This window comes from Embiotoca jacksoni, unplaced genomic scaffold, assembly GCF_022577435.1.
Source record: "Embiotoca jacksoni isolate LCO1_2020_lvr unplaced genomic scaffold, fEmbJac1.0.p SCAF_9, whole genome shotgun sequence".
Taxonomy (NCBI): domain Eukaryota; kingdom Metazoa; phylum Chordata; class Actinopteri; family Embiotocidae; genus Embiotoca; species Embiotoca jacksoni.
This window is the reverse complement of record NW_027185447.1, coordinates 16,799,106-16,811,495: the sequence shown is the minus strand read 5'-3', so window position 1 is coordinate 16,811,495 and position 12,390 is coordinate 16,799,106. Positions and strand designations below refer to the sequence as shown.

The following is a 12,390-nucleotide window of genomic DNA, read 5'->3' as shown; positions in this document are numbered from 1 at the left end:
ACGAGCAGCATACACTGTGTTGTGTTGTTGTGCTGCCATTTCACATGCCACCACCTCATCGTATGTACCGTGCCAATGTTTCAAATGTGCCCAGATATGTAGGGACGTAACCATGTGTCAAGTTCAGTCAAAGTGCAGATATAACGTGTCACTGTACAGTATATCCCAAATTTCATATTCCTGATAAATTTCAATACTTTATCAATTACTTTAACCTTGTTTCCAATTTCCACTTCAGCAAATATTGTTTTAGGTGTGCATTTACCATTCCTATTAATTAACAATTAATCTGCCGTATAATTGATTGAGAATGATCATTTAAACATTTGGTCCATAGAATGCTTGGGTATTGTGCAACATGCTCATCACAATTTACTAAAACACAACGAAACTTCTTGAAATATCTTGCTTTGTCTAACAAAGCAGCAAATCCTCAAAACCGACAAGTTTAAAAGCAAAGTTTGATATTTTGGTTGTAGAAGCAGTTTTGTGATTATTCAAAAGTTGCAAATTTAATTTCTGCTGATAGGCTAATCAATCAATTGGCTAATGGTTTCAGTTGTACATTGTCTCACACCCACTACAACAATAATACAAAACGATACATCAGACTTGATAGAAAATTCATGTTAAAGATGCCTTTTTTTTTATAGTTGACTAAATACATGCATCCTGTATGTAATTATTACATGGCTGTTTTGGTATCTTGTTATGAAGGAACCTAAAGCTATGCTATTCAATAAAAAAACTCAGAGATGTCAAAGAATTATTAACCAACACAGAAGTTCTTCTTACCTCAGTGTTTAGCATCTTTCAGCTCATTGTTTTGGTTTGACAACCCATTACTTTCTTGCTTTGGTTCCGTTTCACTCATCTCATAAACTCTGTTACCAGCAAAAGTAGGCTGCTGTTTTAAATTAAACAAAATTTAAAAAAGGGTCTGACAAACCCACTGTGAACTGTACAGTTCAGCGCAGCACCAAAAAGCAGGCAAACAAAGCTGGTGAACACAATGATGGATTTGGAAGCTAAAGAGACAGATATTTCCCTCAGGAGAGTAAAGATTGGTCGTACATTCATCATGTTGCCAGAAACACCACCCAAAATGAATGCTGTTTTTGTTGCATGTATATTTGCAATGTGGCATCAGCTACATATAAGCAATGCTTTCATGAATACGTGCTTTATGCTGAAACCTTAGTTGTTACACCTCATGAACCCCTTTTACATTCACCATTTTCTTTCCTGAAAGCCTGGAAGGATTTTGTTCATTTGTCTCTTACGATAAAAATAGTGCAGCACAGAGAGATTCAACATGTTTGCACGAGTACAGACGACAGAACAGGAAAGGAACTAACATTTTTCTGTGTACGCATTCTCATTACAAAGTAAGGAACTACTGCTGCTGCTGCTAATATTGTTGCTGTGGTATTGGTATTTTAAAATGGGTTACACTCTTTGAATCATACAACTTTTTACCTCCGATGTATAAAACAGAGAGTATTAAAGGGGTAAAAAAGCTCCAAATATAACCATTTGCTGTCGACATTTTCATTCAAGAGCCTTAAAATAAAGTTACATGGAACAGTGCTTAGCTACACAACATGCATCTGTAACGAGTGACCCACCCAAAGGTCCGTGAGGTTCAAAGGAATAAATATACATGATCAGAGTATAGTGCACTTCATTCATGAACTCCATTAATCAGAAAAAGATAAAATGGCCTTTCTTACCTGTTTCCAGAGGAACTTGTCTTCCTGGTTGATTTGCCAGGTGGTGACCACATGTATGATGGACAGCACAGCTCCACTTAGCACCGCCGCCCTCATCCTCACAGGCAGCAGAGTGTAGATGATGTAGATGAAGAACACGGACCACCAGATGCCTTCAGAAGCACTCCTGGGTGCCACCATGAGCACCCCGAACACCTGCACCGAAACCAACACGCCGATCACCAAATAACTGACCATCCACATGTAGTCCTGGTGGAAGCCGTTGCGGTTGCACACTACCATAAGAGCCATGAAGAGTGCCATCGCCACCGACAGGGCTGACGAATAGGCCACGTGAGGGGCGGCGTGGACACAGTGGAAGGTCAGCATGATGCCGCACACGATCACAAGCACCCCCATGATCATGGTCAAGGAGCTCTGGTTCAGCCTAAAGAAGTAACGCTGGTATAGGCGCTCCAGTTTGCGGGACTGGAATTTTTTTGACTGAAATACTCGCACCACCCTGAGCCAGCAGTCCGCAGCCGTCACCACCCCAGCCGCGCCGTTGGGACCCTCATCGCCCATGTCGCCGCTTCCTCCATTACATCCCCCTTTCCTCCCTTTTAACTCTCCGTCCTCAAAGCCCAAGTCGACCGATTTCAGCCCCACCCCTTCCCCGGGAGCCCCTCCCCTTTTGCCATAGTGGTCCTCCTGCCATCCGCAACGGACACCAAAGTTGCCTCCGCCTCCCACAGCTCCAGCCACCCCTCCGCGGTGGTGCTGATGGAGGGGGGCTCCGGAAGGGGGCTCCATAGCATCTGGGTCCCGCAGACAGCTCATGTAACGCGGGTTGCAGAGAGATGAGCCTCCCTTCCGTTTGGACTTCTTGCCATTGCGCTCCCCCCACGCAGTCTTGTGGTCGTCCACTCTGGCAACTAGGAAACCACTGAACCAGGACATTCTGTGTGAGCAGAGAGATGAACGTTCAGCACAGGAACAGGTCACAGACAGATAACAGCTACAACACTGATACCATGTGGGAGGACCAAACACTATCGCTTCCTCTATCCAGCTGTATGACCTGTTCTTTTACCTGTTGGGGTTCTGGTACATGTCCCAGCCCGTTCCCTTACAGCCGGTACACTCATTTATCCACGTGGACGACTTTTTGAAGAAGTGAGGAGGGGGTTGTAGAAGCCACACTGCAGTGCCGCAGGGTGGGAGTGACTGGCTGACGGGTGAAAGGGCGCACCAAGCTCCTGATGTTTGGTGATCAGAGACCAAGGTTAATAAGGGGACCAGTCTCCACTGCCAGGCCTATCTCCACGACTTTTGCTGGGTCTAGATGAAAAAAATCAAACACAAACAGAAGATTGTAGGATGACAAACAGGACAAGCTGACGCACAAGTAGATTTGTAATCATGTTGTGGCCATAAGTGCTTATAATTCAGATCAGGTGAGACTCATCAGATTGTAATAGTCATACAGATGTCCTGCAGTCTGTGATTGACGCTAATACTAATACCATAAATGAACTGTCCTGACTCACATTTAGCTCTGCCAATAGCTTCAAAGAAACAAGCTCCTTGATCCTAAAATTCACAGGAAATAACATGGTTTATATTGTCAGCAAAATGCACATAAATCTAATTTCCTGGATGACCAGACCCACTTGAGATCGTCTGAAAACGGAGACAGCTTCACAGGATAAGATCTGCTTCCAAAACTATGGGGGAGAGGAGGGGGGGGGGGAATTTGACCCAAAATAGCATTTAGGTCTGGGTTTTCTAAGGTGAACTAGAACTCACTCAGTTTGACCCTCATGCAAAAACACAGCCTGTGGTATAAACACACAAGAGTATTTTGGCGTTAGCTGGGTTGAAGACAAAGAAAGGATCCTTCAAAGTCTGTTCACAAACACAATCAATGATAAACAGATGAGAGAAAAACACAGATGAATTCCGCTGGGCAACGGGACACTGTCAAGACAGTAATGGTGTATACAAAATGACACAATCTCTGCACTAGTAAATCAAATATTGTTCAGAAAAACATGAAGCTGCCTATATTTCCCTTTTAGCTTTACACCATAACAAAGACCTATATGATATTATTAGAATATTGTTAGTCTGGCTGCTTAAACTTCAAAAGTAGAGATGCTCTGTGTCTTTTTATACTCTTCTGTGTTTGAGTTAGTCTTTTTCTAAAAAATGTGTATTGGTCAGTCTGTCTGACATGATAAACAATATATATTGTTTGCATACAAGGTTGTTTTACTAAACATCAATGAATATAAGGGCGTTGCAAGTATGTTGAATATGCTCAGTTGATATCTGTTATTGCCCGTTGTCCCTTGCCGCTGTATGAAATGTAAGTAGTGTCTTTGTTCTTCTGTCTTCTTCCACCTGATCCACATTTAATTACATTACATTTGGTCATATTTCTGTTATCAGTTACATTTACGAGGTGCAGCTGCTGTTGTACCCGAACAGGGCACAGCATTGTTACGTTTACATAGCAGGGGGAAGCTACAACCCTCACGAGCAAGTCCTCCAAGTTATATCACTTGATAAAAATCAACATCTGCGTTACAGACATTTTTCTGATCAGTGGTCCTGGTACGTCTGTGATTCCTCCGTGGACATGAATAGAGAGCACACATCAAATTTACAGTGTCAAACCTGGAAAACTGGCAACAGAGATGCTTGAAATGCTTAAAATAGAATCGACGATGAGAGACATTCATGTGTCAGATGGGCAGAACGTCCGAGACCAGACAAATGGAGTCGGGGCAGTGGCACGACCAGGTTGTTTGACTTTGACATTCGCAGAGTTGTTCACAGGGACAGATTGTCAACACAGAGTTCAACTACGATGTTCTGAGGCGTCTGAGTGAAAACATTCGATGCAAACAACCTGAACTGTTTTGCAATGGCCCTTTAGTTGTTCAACATGACAACACGCCTGCTCACACAGCCTGTTGAAAACGGGTGAGTTTCTTGCGCTCAACCACACAATCATCACGCCCCACCACCCCTACTTGTGGATTTGGCTCCCTGTAACTTGTTTCTATTCCCCAAAAATGTGACACTAAATTTGGTGTGTGCTCCCTGCTTAAGTTTCAGGTCAGGAAATCACAAATGTCCACGTACCACTGGTCACAAAAGCGTGTGTAACTCGGTCGCTGATTTTTTTTTTTTATCAAGCGACGTAACTTGGAATATTTATTCACGAGGGTTATAGCCTCCGCCTGCTCTGTGCACGTCATGATGCTGCGCTCTGTTCGTGTGCAACAGGAACAGGCCCAGAACTTTTTGATCGGCCTTTGTATTCAGTCATGGTGGGCTCCTGAGTCCATTATTAAAGCGACAGCAATGCTGCCGGCCTTCATGTTACCTTACAAGAGAATAAACCCAATGAGCCTCACATAGCGGATATGGATTTTAAAAGGGAAAGAGAGAGCACTTGCATGAGATTGGTAATCAGCAGATAACTTGAGTTGAGGAATCAGGACAGAAAATAACGGTAAGACTCATACGAGAGGCTACATGCAGCAGAAAATGTCTAAAATATTCCCCTAATGGTCTCTTTGGATTTTAAGTGGACATTTCAGTGATATTCAATTGTGGGTTCATGCTGACCTGGTCAAATTTTTTTTTGTGTTTATGTCTGTCTTGATATCACTATAATCACCCTACAGCACTTTTATTACAGTAAATATAATAACCTCATGGCAGTATAATCATTCATTCTAAGTACTGGTCGTTTTCGACCTGATTGAATTATAAAACGTTCACATATGCCTCAGCAACCAGCTGATCTTACCAGGCCTCCAGACGCCCTGAGCTCCACGCAACGCAGAGAGAAACACAAACACAACGCAGCCGCTTCTGCTGCTGCTGCCGCCGCCGCCGCCGCCGCCTCCTCGACCGGCATTTTCACCGGAGAGGCATGCGGTGTTGTTGAAGCGAAAAGCTGTATCTCGCCTGGATGCGCCTTCTCTGGCACGTATCCGTCCGAGCCGTATCCCTTCTCTCTGGCAGCGGATCGACAAGATTCAAGGAGAACCAGACCCCCTCCCTCTCTCTCTCTCTCTATCTCTATCTCTCTCTAACACACACACCTCCCCTCCACCACCTCCCCGGCTGCGTCCCTCGCTCGCCTGCACAAGGTCGACCAGCACATACCCATTTGCAAACGTCGCGGTGCTGCCAGTCGCTTGGCGTGTGCGTTTGCATGGTGCCTGGCTGTGCTCTCCGGTTTCCCCCCACTGTGGCGCTAGGAGAGGGTTGGGGAGGCGGGGAAGGGGAAGGGGTAGGCGGGGGTGACCGATTATTCCTAAGGGGCATTTTCAAATCGGACGGTCGCTACACTGGCGTTATAGAGCCACGAACAGCATGAGCATTTAAGTCATTCTTTATGGGATAGACATGTCCGCGGCTGTGCATGCATCTCCCGCTGGCTCCCTCCAGATGATACAGATGCAAAAATAGATCCAAGGATTTAGGGGGAATCAAAGGCATGCTGCACCCAAAATGGGCTTTTTTTGTTGTTGTTTTGTTCTTTGTTTTTTTACACATTCTGCAGCCCGAGTCCTCATGTGCGGATGATATGTTTGCGATCCGGACGGTGTATACTAAATGCCATGCACAAGCAGGCAGGCCTGTGTGTGTGTGTGTGTGTGTGTGTGTGTGTGTGTGTGTGTGTGTGTGTGTGTGTGTGTGTGTGTGTGTGTGTGTGTGTGTGTGTGTGTGTGTGTGCGCGTGTGTGTCTGAGGGCCCGCATTCAAACAGCGTAGGCTTCTTGTTACATAACACCATGGCCTATGTGACAACCATAGCAGAGACCATAAAACCATTCCGCTGCGTCCCGGAGCTCAAGTTAGGACACAAACACGCCTCTGTCAGCGATGTATATAATTATTTTTTTTTGGTTGCCAATGTCCTTCAGTCTGCAGCAAAGCAACAGCTCGCAGGATTAGTGTATTGACAAACATGAGTCTTGGGTAAATAAACACATATAGACATGTTATTGCTGCTGCACATTCCTGAGCATCAGTCAGTGGCTTTGGGGACTAGCGGTGAACAATAATATCAAATCCATCTCATACAAGTGCATATAATGGTAAATAAAGCACAAGTTAAGTTTGTTATGTCATTAAATAAATATCTGCGGCTGGTGGGAATCATTAGGAGCGCCTGATGCGAGCTGCAAGCGGCTCCCGCCGGTGAACGTAGCCTTTTAACACCCTCCAGGACTGCCAGCTGGGATAAGAAACATAAACGCACTGTGATGCAGCTCATCCTTCTTCCCAGCACAGATATGTTGTTATTGGCCGCCGGTGGAAACCATGTAGTGACCGTGTATCCTCTGCCTCCACCGCCAATGTGAAAGCGGAGAGGCCTTACGGCTCATTCACTCCGGCAGAAATGGAGTATTGACAGCGAAGAAGCAGAGGCGTCAGCGGCTCAATGCAATAACGTGTGATACGTTTGTGTGACAGGAGAACATATAATATATATATATATATATGTCGGCCTGCAGTGTGCAGTGAGCCGCAGTTTTAAAAAAAAAAAGGAAAAAAAAAAAAAAAAAAAAAAAAAAAAAAAGACAGACTCACCGAGATCATCTTCTGTTTCTATTTCCCGACAGGACCGCGGCGGACAATCCGTTTCGGCGTGGTTGTCGGTCGGAGCGGCCAGGGTGGAGGACCATTTGTAGCCCAGCTGTCCAAGGATGGTCCGGTTAAATTGGTCACCCTGTGGTGGATCTCCTCCTGTCGTCTTCTCGCTCCACTCCCTTGCCTCTCCTCCCCCTGACCCTCTTCGCTCCAAGCACCGCTGTCAAGACGGGGTAAATACAAACAATACGCGTCCGGTTGTTGCTTTCAAAGCAAAAGCCTTTTTTTTTTTCTTCTTCTTTTTTTTTGCATTTAATAATACTACAGACGTAAACGTGAAAGTAACGACACAACATCAAAAAAAAATAAAAATAAAAATAAAAAACACAAAAAAAAACCACTCCAAAACAAGCAAGTTTGACATTTAATGTGTCATTTTATTTAAAGAAAACGTTCGTTTAAAAGATAAATACTTTAGGCTGTCTGTCAGCAGCTGGCAATATCTTATCTTAGCAAAGCAGACCTGAAACAGGAGGAAAAAAAAAAAAAAACTCTATAAAGTAACCAAAACCCGCCAGTCAGCCTCTCCAACACTCACTAATCAACACGTTTTGTCTGGTTTATTTAATCCGTACAAAAAACGAACTGTAAAAAAAAAAAAAGACAATTGGAGTGTTTTGTTCCAGACTGCTTCTTGGCTGCCCACCAACTTCAGAGTCTAGGCTCGTTGCCTGGCAACTACTCAGAGCCAAGAAATAGTACAACACATAATATTAAAACCATAAATTGTCTTTACACATTTTGGGTTTTGTACAGAAAAAAAAACATTATTTAGTGAAGTCTAGAGGTGCTAAAAGGTAGGATTATTTTCACTTGGAGAGTTAATACTGATTCCCTCTATTTCCAGTTGGCAGCCTTATATCGCATATGGACAAGAAATGGTATAAACATTTTTGGATTAAGCAAATTTATGGACAGATTATTAGCAAAATGAGCCAACAAAATTTAGCTCATAAATGGGAAATGAGTGCTACTCTTATAAAGGCCCTTTTAATTTTTTTAAAAAATTATTATTATTGGATTTATATTTATGTTTTAAAGGCTGTTAATCAGGTCAGAACAACTTTAGTGTAGCCTATATTTTTAGGCAGTTTAATAAAAAAAAAAAAAAAATGGTGCATATCTCATTTTGTATCAGAAATAGTAAAATTCCCTTCTGGTAAGTATGAAGACATATAAAAATAGTTTTTTTTAAAATGTGTATTTTCTATGAGAACTTTTCCTGGTTAAAAGTTAGGTTATTAAAATGACATTGCTCCCTCATGACAAATCCAGAATCTAAGAATATGCAAATGTTTGTCATTTCATTTGTGTATTGTCATCGTAGTGTATGTACGAAACTAAAATACGCAGGTTTACTCTACATTTAGGCTATTTTTTTTGTTTATCTCAAATTACTGCATCAATTGTTAATATGTTGCACTGTTTGTGGTGCCGTTCAATGCAATTACGATTTTATTTTGAAATAAAAACCCCTCTCAGTTCCGGTTTCATGCTGTCTGACTTTGGATGGTTTAATGCAGCTCCGCTCAGCCCAGGCGCGCCTCTGCTCACACCACTCTCTCATTCCCGCTTTCAGTAACTCGGTACTCCCTCTAGAGGTGAACTCGTGTCTGCAGCGAGCCCGGACGGTCCAACACCTCCAACTGTGAACTCCAGCATTGTCCCAGAGGGGGAGAAAGTGTGATGAGGAGGAGAGGAAAGACAACCTAAACCCTCCAATTTATTCCTTTTTAAAGTTTATGAGCAGTATACAGCAAATTAATCAGTGATCAGTTACTGGTAGGACATTTTTGATATCAAGCTGTTACTATTGTAATATTGGAGTTACTGCTTCTATAAAGTAGGCTACCATTACTTTTATTTGGGTGCAATTTCGGACTATTCTGACAAGAACGTTTACCTCAAAGTCTTTAATTGATATTCAGTAGTTGACCTTGTAAAGAAAATATATACTGTAGATATATAAATTTAACAATATTTCAAGTAATTGATTAACCTGAAAAATGTGCTGAGGATTTTCGTAGCAGATTTCCAGAACATGGTCCGAAATCTTTCTTTTACTTAGAACGAAGAACAAGTGAATCACTTCAAACTGAAGCTGTAAAAATGGCCTTGTCTCCATGAAGTGAGAACTAAGTCTCTGATTAGGGTTTAATGTTGAATAAAACAAACAAACAAACAAAAAAACAGGAATTTGACATCATTTTGTGAACTATTTTCCATATTAAAAAAAAACTATGATGTAAATATCAAATATAGTATGAATATAAATAATAAATTATAATTACAGTGAATTCCTGGAAATGAACAGGGTCTAGTTTCTAAGAAAGATCTCTTGATTTATTGTGAGAGTCTAAACTAAACTAAACACAGCTGTCTACAAAAGCTGACAGGTGGTAAAACTGAGCGTTAAACAAACAGAAATGAGCAGGTTGGAGTGAACAAGCCCAGCTCACTGAAAGGTCCACAAACTGTAAACTTATAGTTTGTGCAACAAAATATTTACTTTATATTACATGCAGACCCCACAATCATCTTTTGAAGTTATTATTGAGACATGTTTTATCTTATTTTGTCTTGAGTAATCCAACATAAGAGTTTGGTAAGGAAAGATAATATAAATCTAGTCAGTTCCTCCAATATGTCACTTTACAAATGACACATTAAAGTTGAATATGCAGGATTACTAAAGCTAAATCGAAAATGAGCGACTGCCCCAAAACTTCAGAGTTTGCTACACATCCAGTCGACCTCATTAGCAAAGAACAAAAACACAGATCAGCTGTTTACAGAAATTAAAGTGACCAATGTTTATGGCAACCTTTAGTGGCTGTGGTGATCTGGTCATCAGGTTCTCTACCAGCATTCAAATCCTGCTTGAAAAGATTTATTTTTTTTTTACTGTTTTTTTTTTTCAGATTAGGCCCAATCTAAATGTTTTTACATTCTTGTGCATTTGCTTTGCATTTGTCCACCAAGATCTGATCAGTTCATCCTTGAGTATAAGTGAATCTTATCCTGAGATATTGTGTTCATGATAACGGGACGGATGATGGGACTGTGAAGTCACGGTGACCTAAATCTCTGACCAATAAAATCTATTCACATCATTCTTGAATCGTAATATTTGTGCCAAATTTAAAAAAAAAAAAAAAAAAAAAAAAAAAAAAAAATCCCACAAGGCGAGATTAAGATATCGTATTCACAAGAATGGGGCAGATCTGAAGAGACCATGACCTTTGTCCCCCAACTTCTAATCAGCTCGTCCTTCTGCCGAGGTAAATGTTTGTGCCAAATTTGAAAACGTTCTCTGAAGGTTTTCCTGAGATGATGCATTCACGAGAATCAGACCAATGGATGGGAGAGACACAAGGTCACAGTGATCTTCCCCTTTGACTGCCAGAATCTAATCAGTTTACTCGGGGACCAAGTGAACGCTTGTCCAAGGTTTGAAAAAAATCACTTCTGGGCATTTTTTAGAAATATCGTTCACGAGAACGAAACGTAGGACAAACAGAAAGATAGAAAAAACATAAATAAAAGAGTAGTTCAGTCACAGTCAATTGTGGACTTTTCCTTTTAATGGAGTATTTTTCCAATGTGGAATAATTACTTTTACTTATGTACCTGAATACCTTCTCCACAGCGTGTTTTCTTACCCGGCTTCAAACAAAAGATAGAAAAAAAATATATTTTTTTCAGTTTACATAGAGCTTCAGCCGACTGCTTACAGTCTTTGTGCTAAAATAGTTTATAGCTAAAAAAAATGGATAATCAGCCAGTAAAATTAGTTGATCATGTTTACTACTTTTATTAGTTTTAGGCCTACTGAAGGAATTCAATTTAAAGGCAAAACCTTTTCTTGTAATGCTGTGTTTTTTTTTTTATTGGGCTATTGATACTCTTATTAGGTTATTGATACTCTTATTGGGTTATTGATACTTTTAACAGACTGTTTGGCTTCCCGTCTCACACACCTGCTTCCCATCACTCGGAGCTGATGCACTTTCTATGTTAATGCTCCACCCGGTGTTCAATATCGGAACTGCATGATCAGTGTTTTAGGAAAGGAGAAAATAAAAAAGTTTAAAAAAATGCACATCTGGACCAAAATCCATTTACAAACCAGGATGCTTAAAGCTGAAATTGTGATGGATGGTAGAACTGACAAATATTTATTTTCATTAGAAACTGAGAAACTCTTAGCCTAGGTATATGTATAACCTTGTTGATAACTTTTTAGAAAATGTCATACCCTCAATACTTAAGTGTTTATCAACATTTAAAAGGGCAACATTATTAAATTAAAGCACACAGCTATGAGGCTAGTACCAAAACATTTGATCAAAACTGATACAGTAAATTGTATATTATAATATATTGTATATTTTGACCTCTTAACTTAGAATGTAATAAAACAACTCCCACTATCATTTTTGTAATGTTTGTATTGTATTTGCTGTCTTGTTCTGTTTATATTTGTATTATTATAAAGTTTTTAGAAGCGCATCAAAAGCTTGTCAAATTATGTAAAAGTTAATAAATGGTTATACCATATTAAATCCGCAGCTACAAGATGACATGCAGCCGTTTTCCAGAAGGTCAAATAGTCCATTCCTGGACGTGTTATCAGACAACGGGCCCGTGGGGACAGATGTGGAAAATGCCCCCCTCTTGTCCCATAGAGGAGCAAGTCACAGAGACCAAAAGAGACACAAAATTAAACAAACCCCGCCAATATGATTTGTGCTTCTGCGCCTCCAACTGTGCATCTAACAGATGTTTTGCCTCATTTTGAATCTCTTTATGGTCATTTTGCATCTCTCTGCTGTCATTTTGTGGCCCAGTTTTGCTTCTTTTTTTTTTTAATTTTTTTTTTTTTTATTTGATCTCATTTTGGTCCTTCTGTGTTCATTTTTAACCATCCTGTGTCTCTTTGTGGTCATTTTCCATCTGTTTACGTTTTTCCAGTGTCTCATTTTGTGTCTCAAAAT

General features: G+C 40.9%; 1 protein-coding gene across 2 annotated transcripts in view; it reads right to left on the bottom strand.

The window, feature by feature from the left end:
- Positions 1-7,552, bottom strand: part of adcy6a (adenylate cyclase 6a) — a 35,041-nt gene extending 27,489 nt beyond the window's left edge. Inside the window, exons 1-3 of one of the 2 annotated variants that reach the window (XM_069140095.1) lie at positions 7,334-7,552; positions 2,806-3,053; positions 1,734-2,673 (exon numbers count right to left, since the gene is read on the bottom strand). In XM_069140095.1, the coding sequence (XP_068996196.1) occupies positions 1,734-2,673; positions 2,806-2,825 (960 nt within the window). In that variant the 5' untranslated portion in view covers positions 2,826-3,053; positions 7,334-7,552. Of the gene's footprint in view, positions 1-1,733; positions 2,674-2,805; positions 3,054-5,538; positions 5,765-7,333 lie in introns of those variants that run through there. The other variant, XM_069140096.1, reaches the window with a different exon arrangement.
- Positions 7,553-12,390: the final 4,838 nt, after the last annotated feature.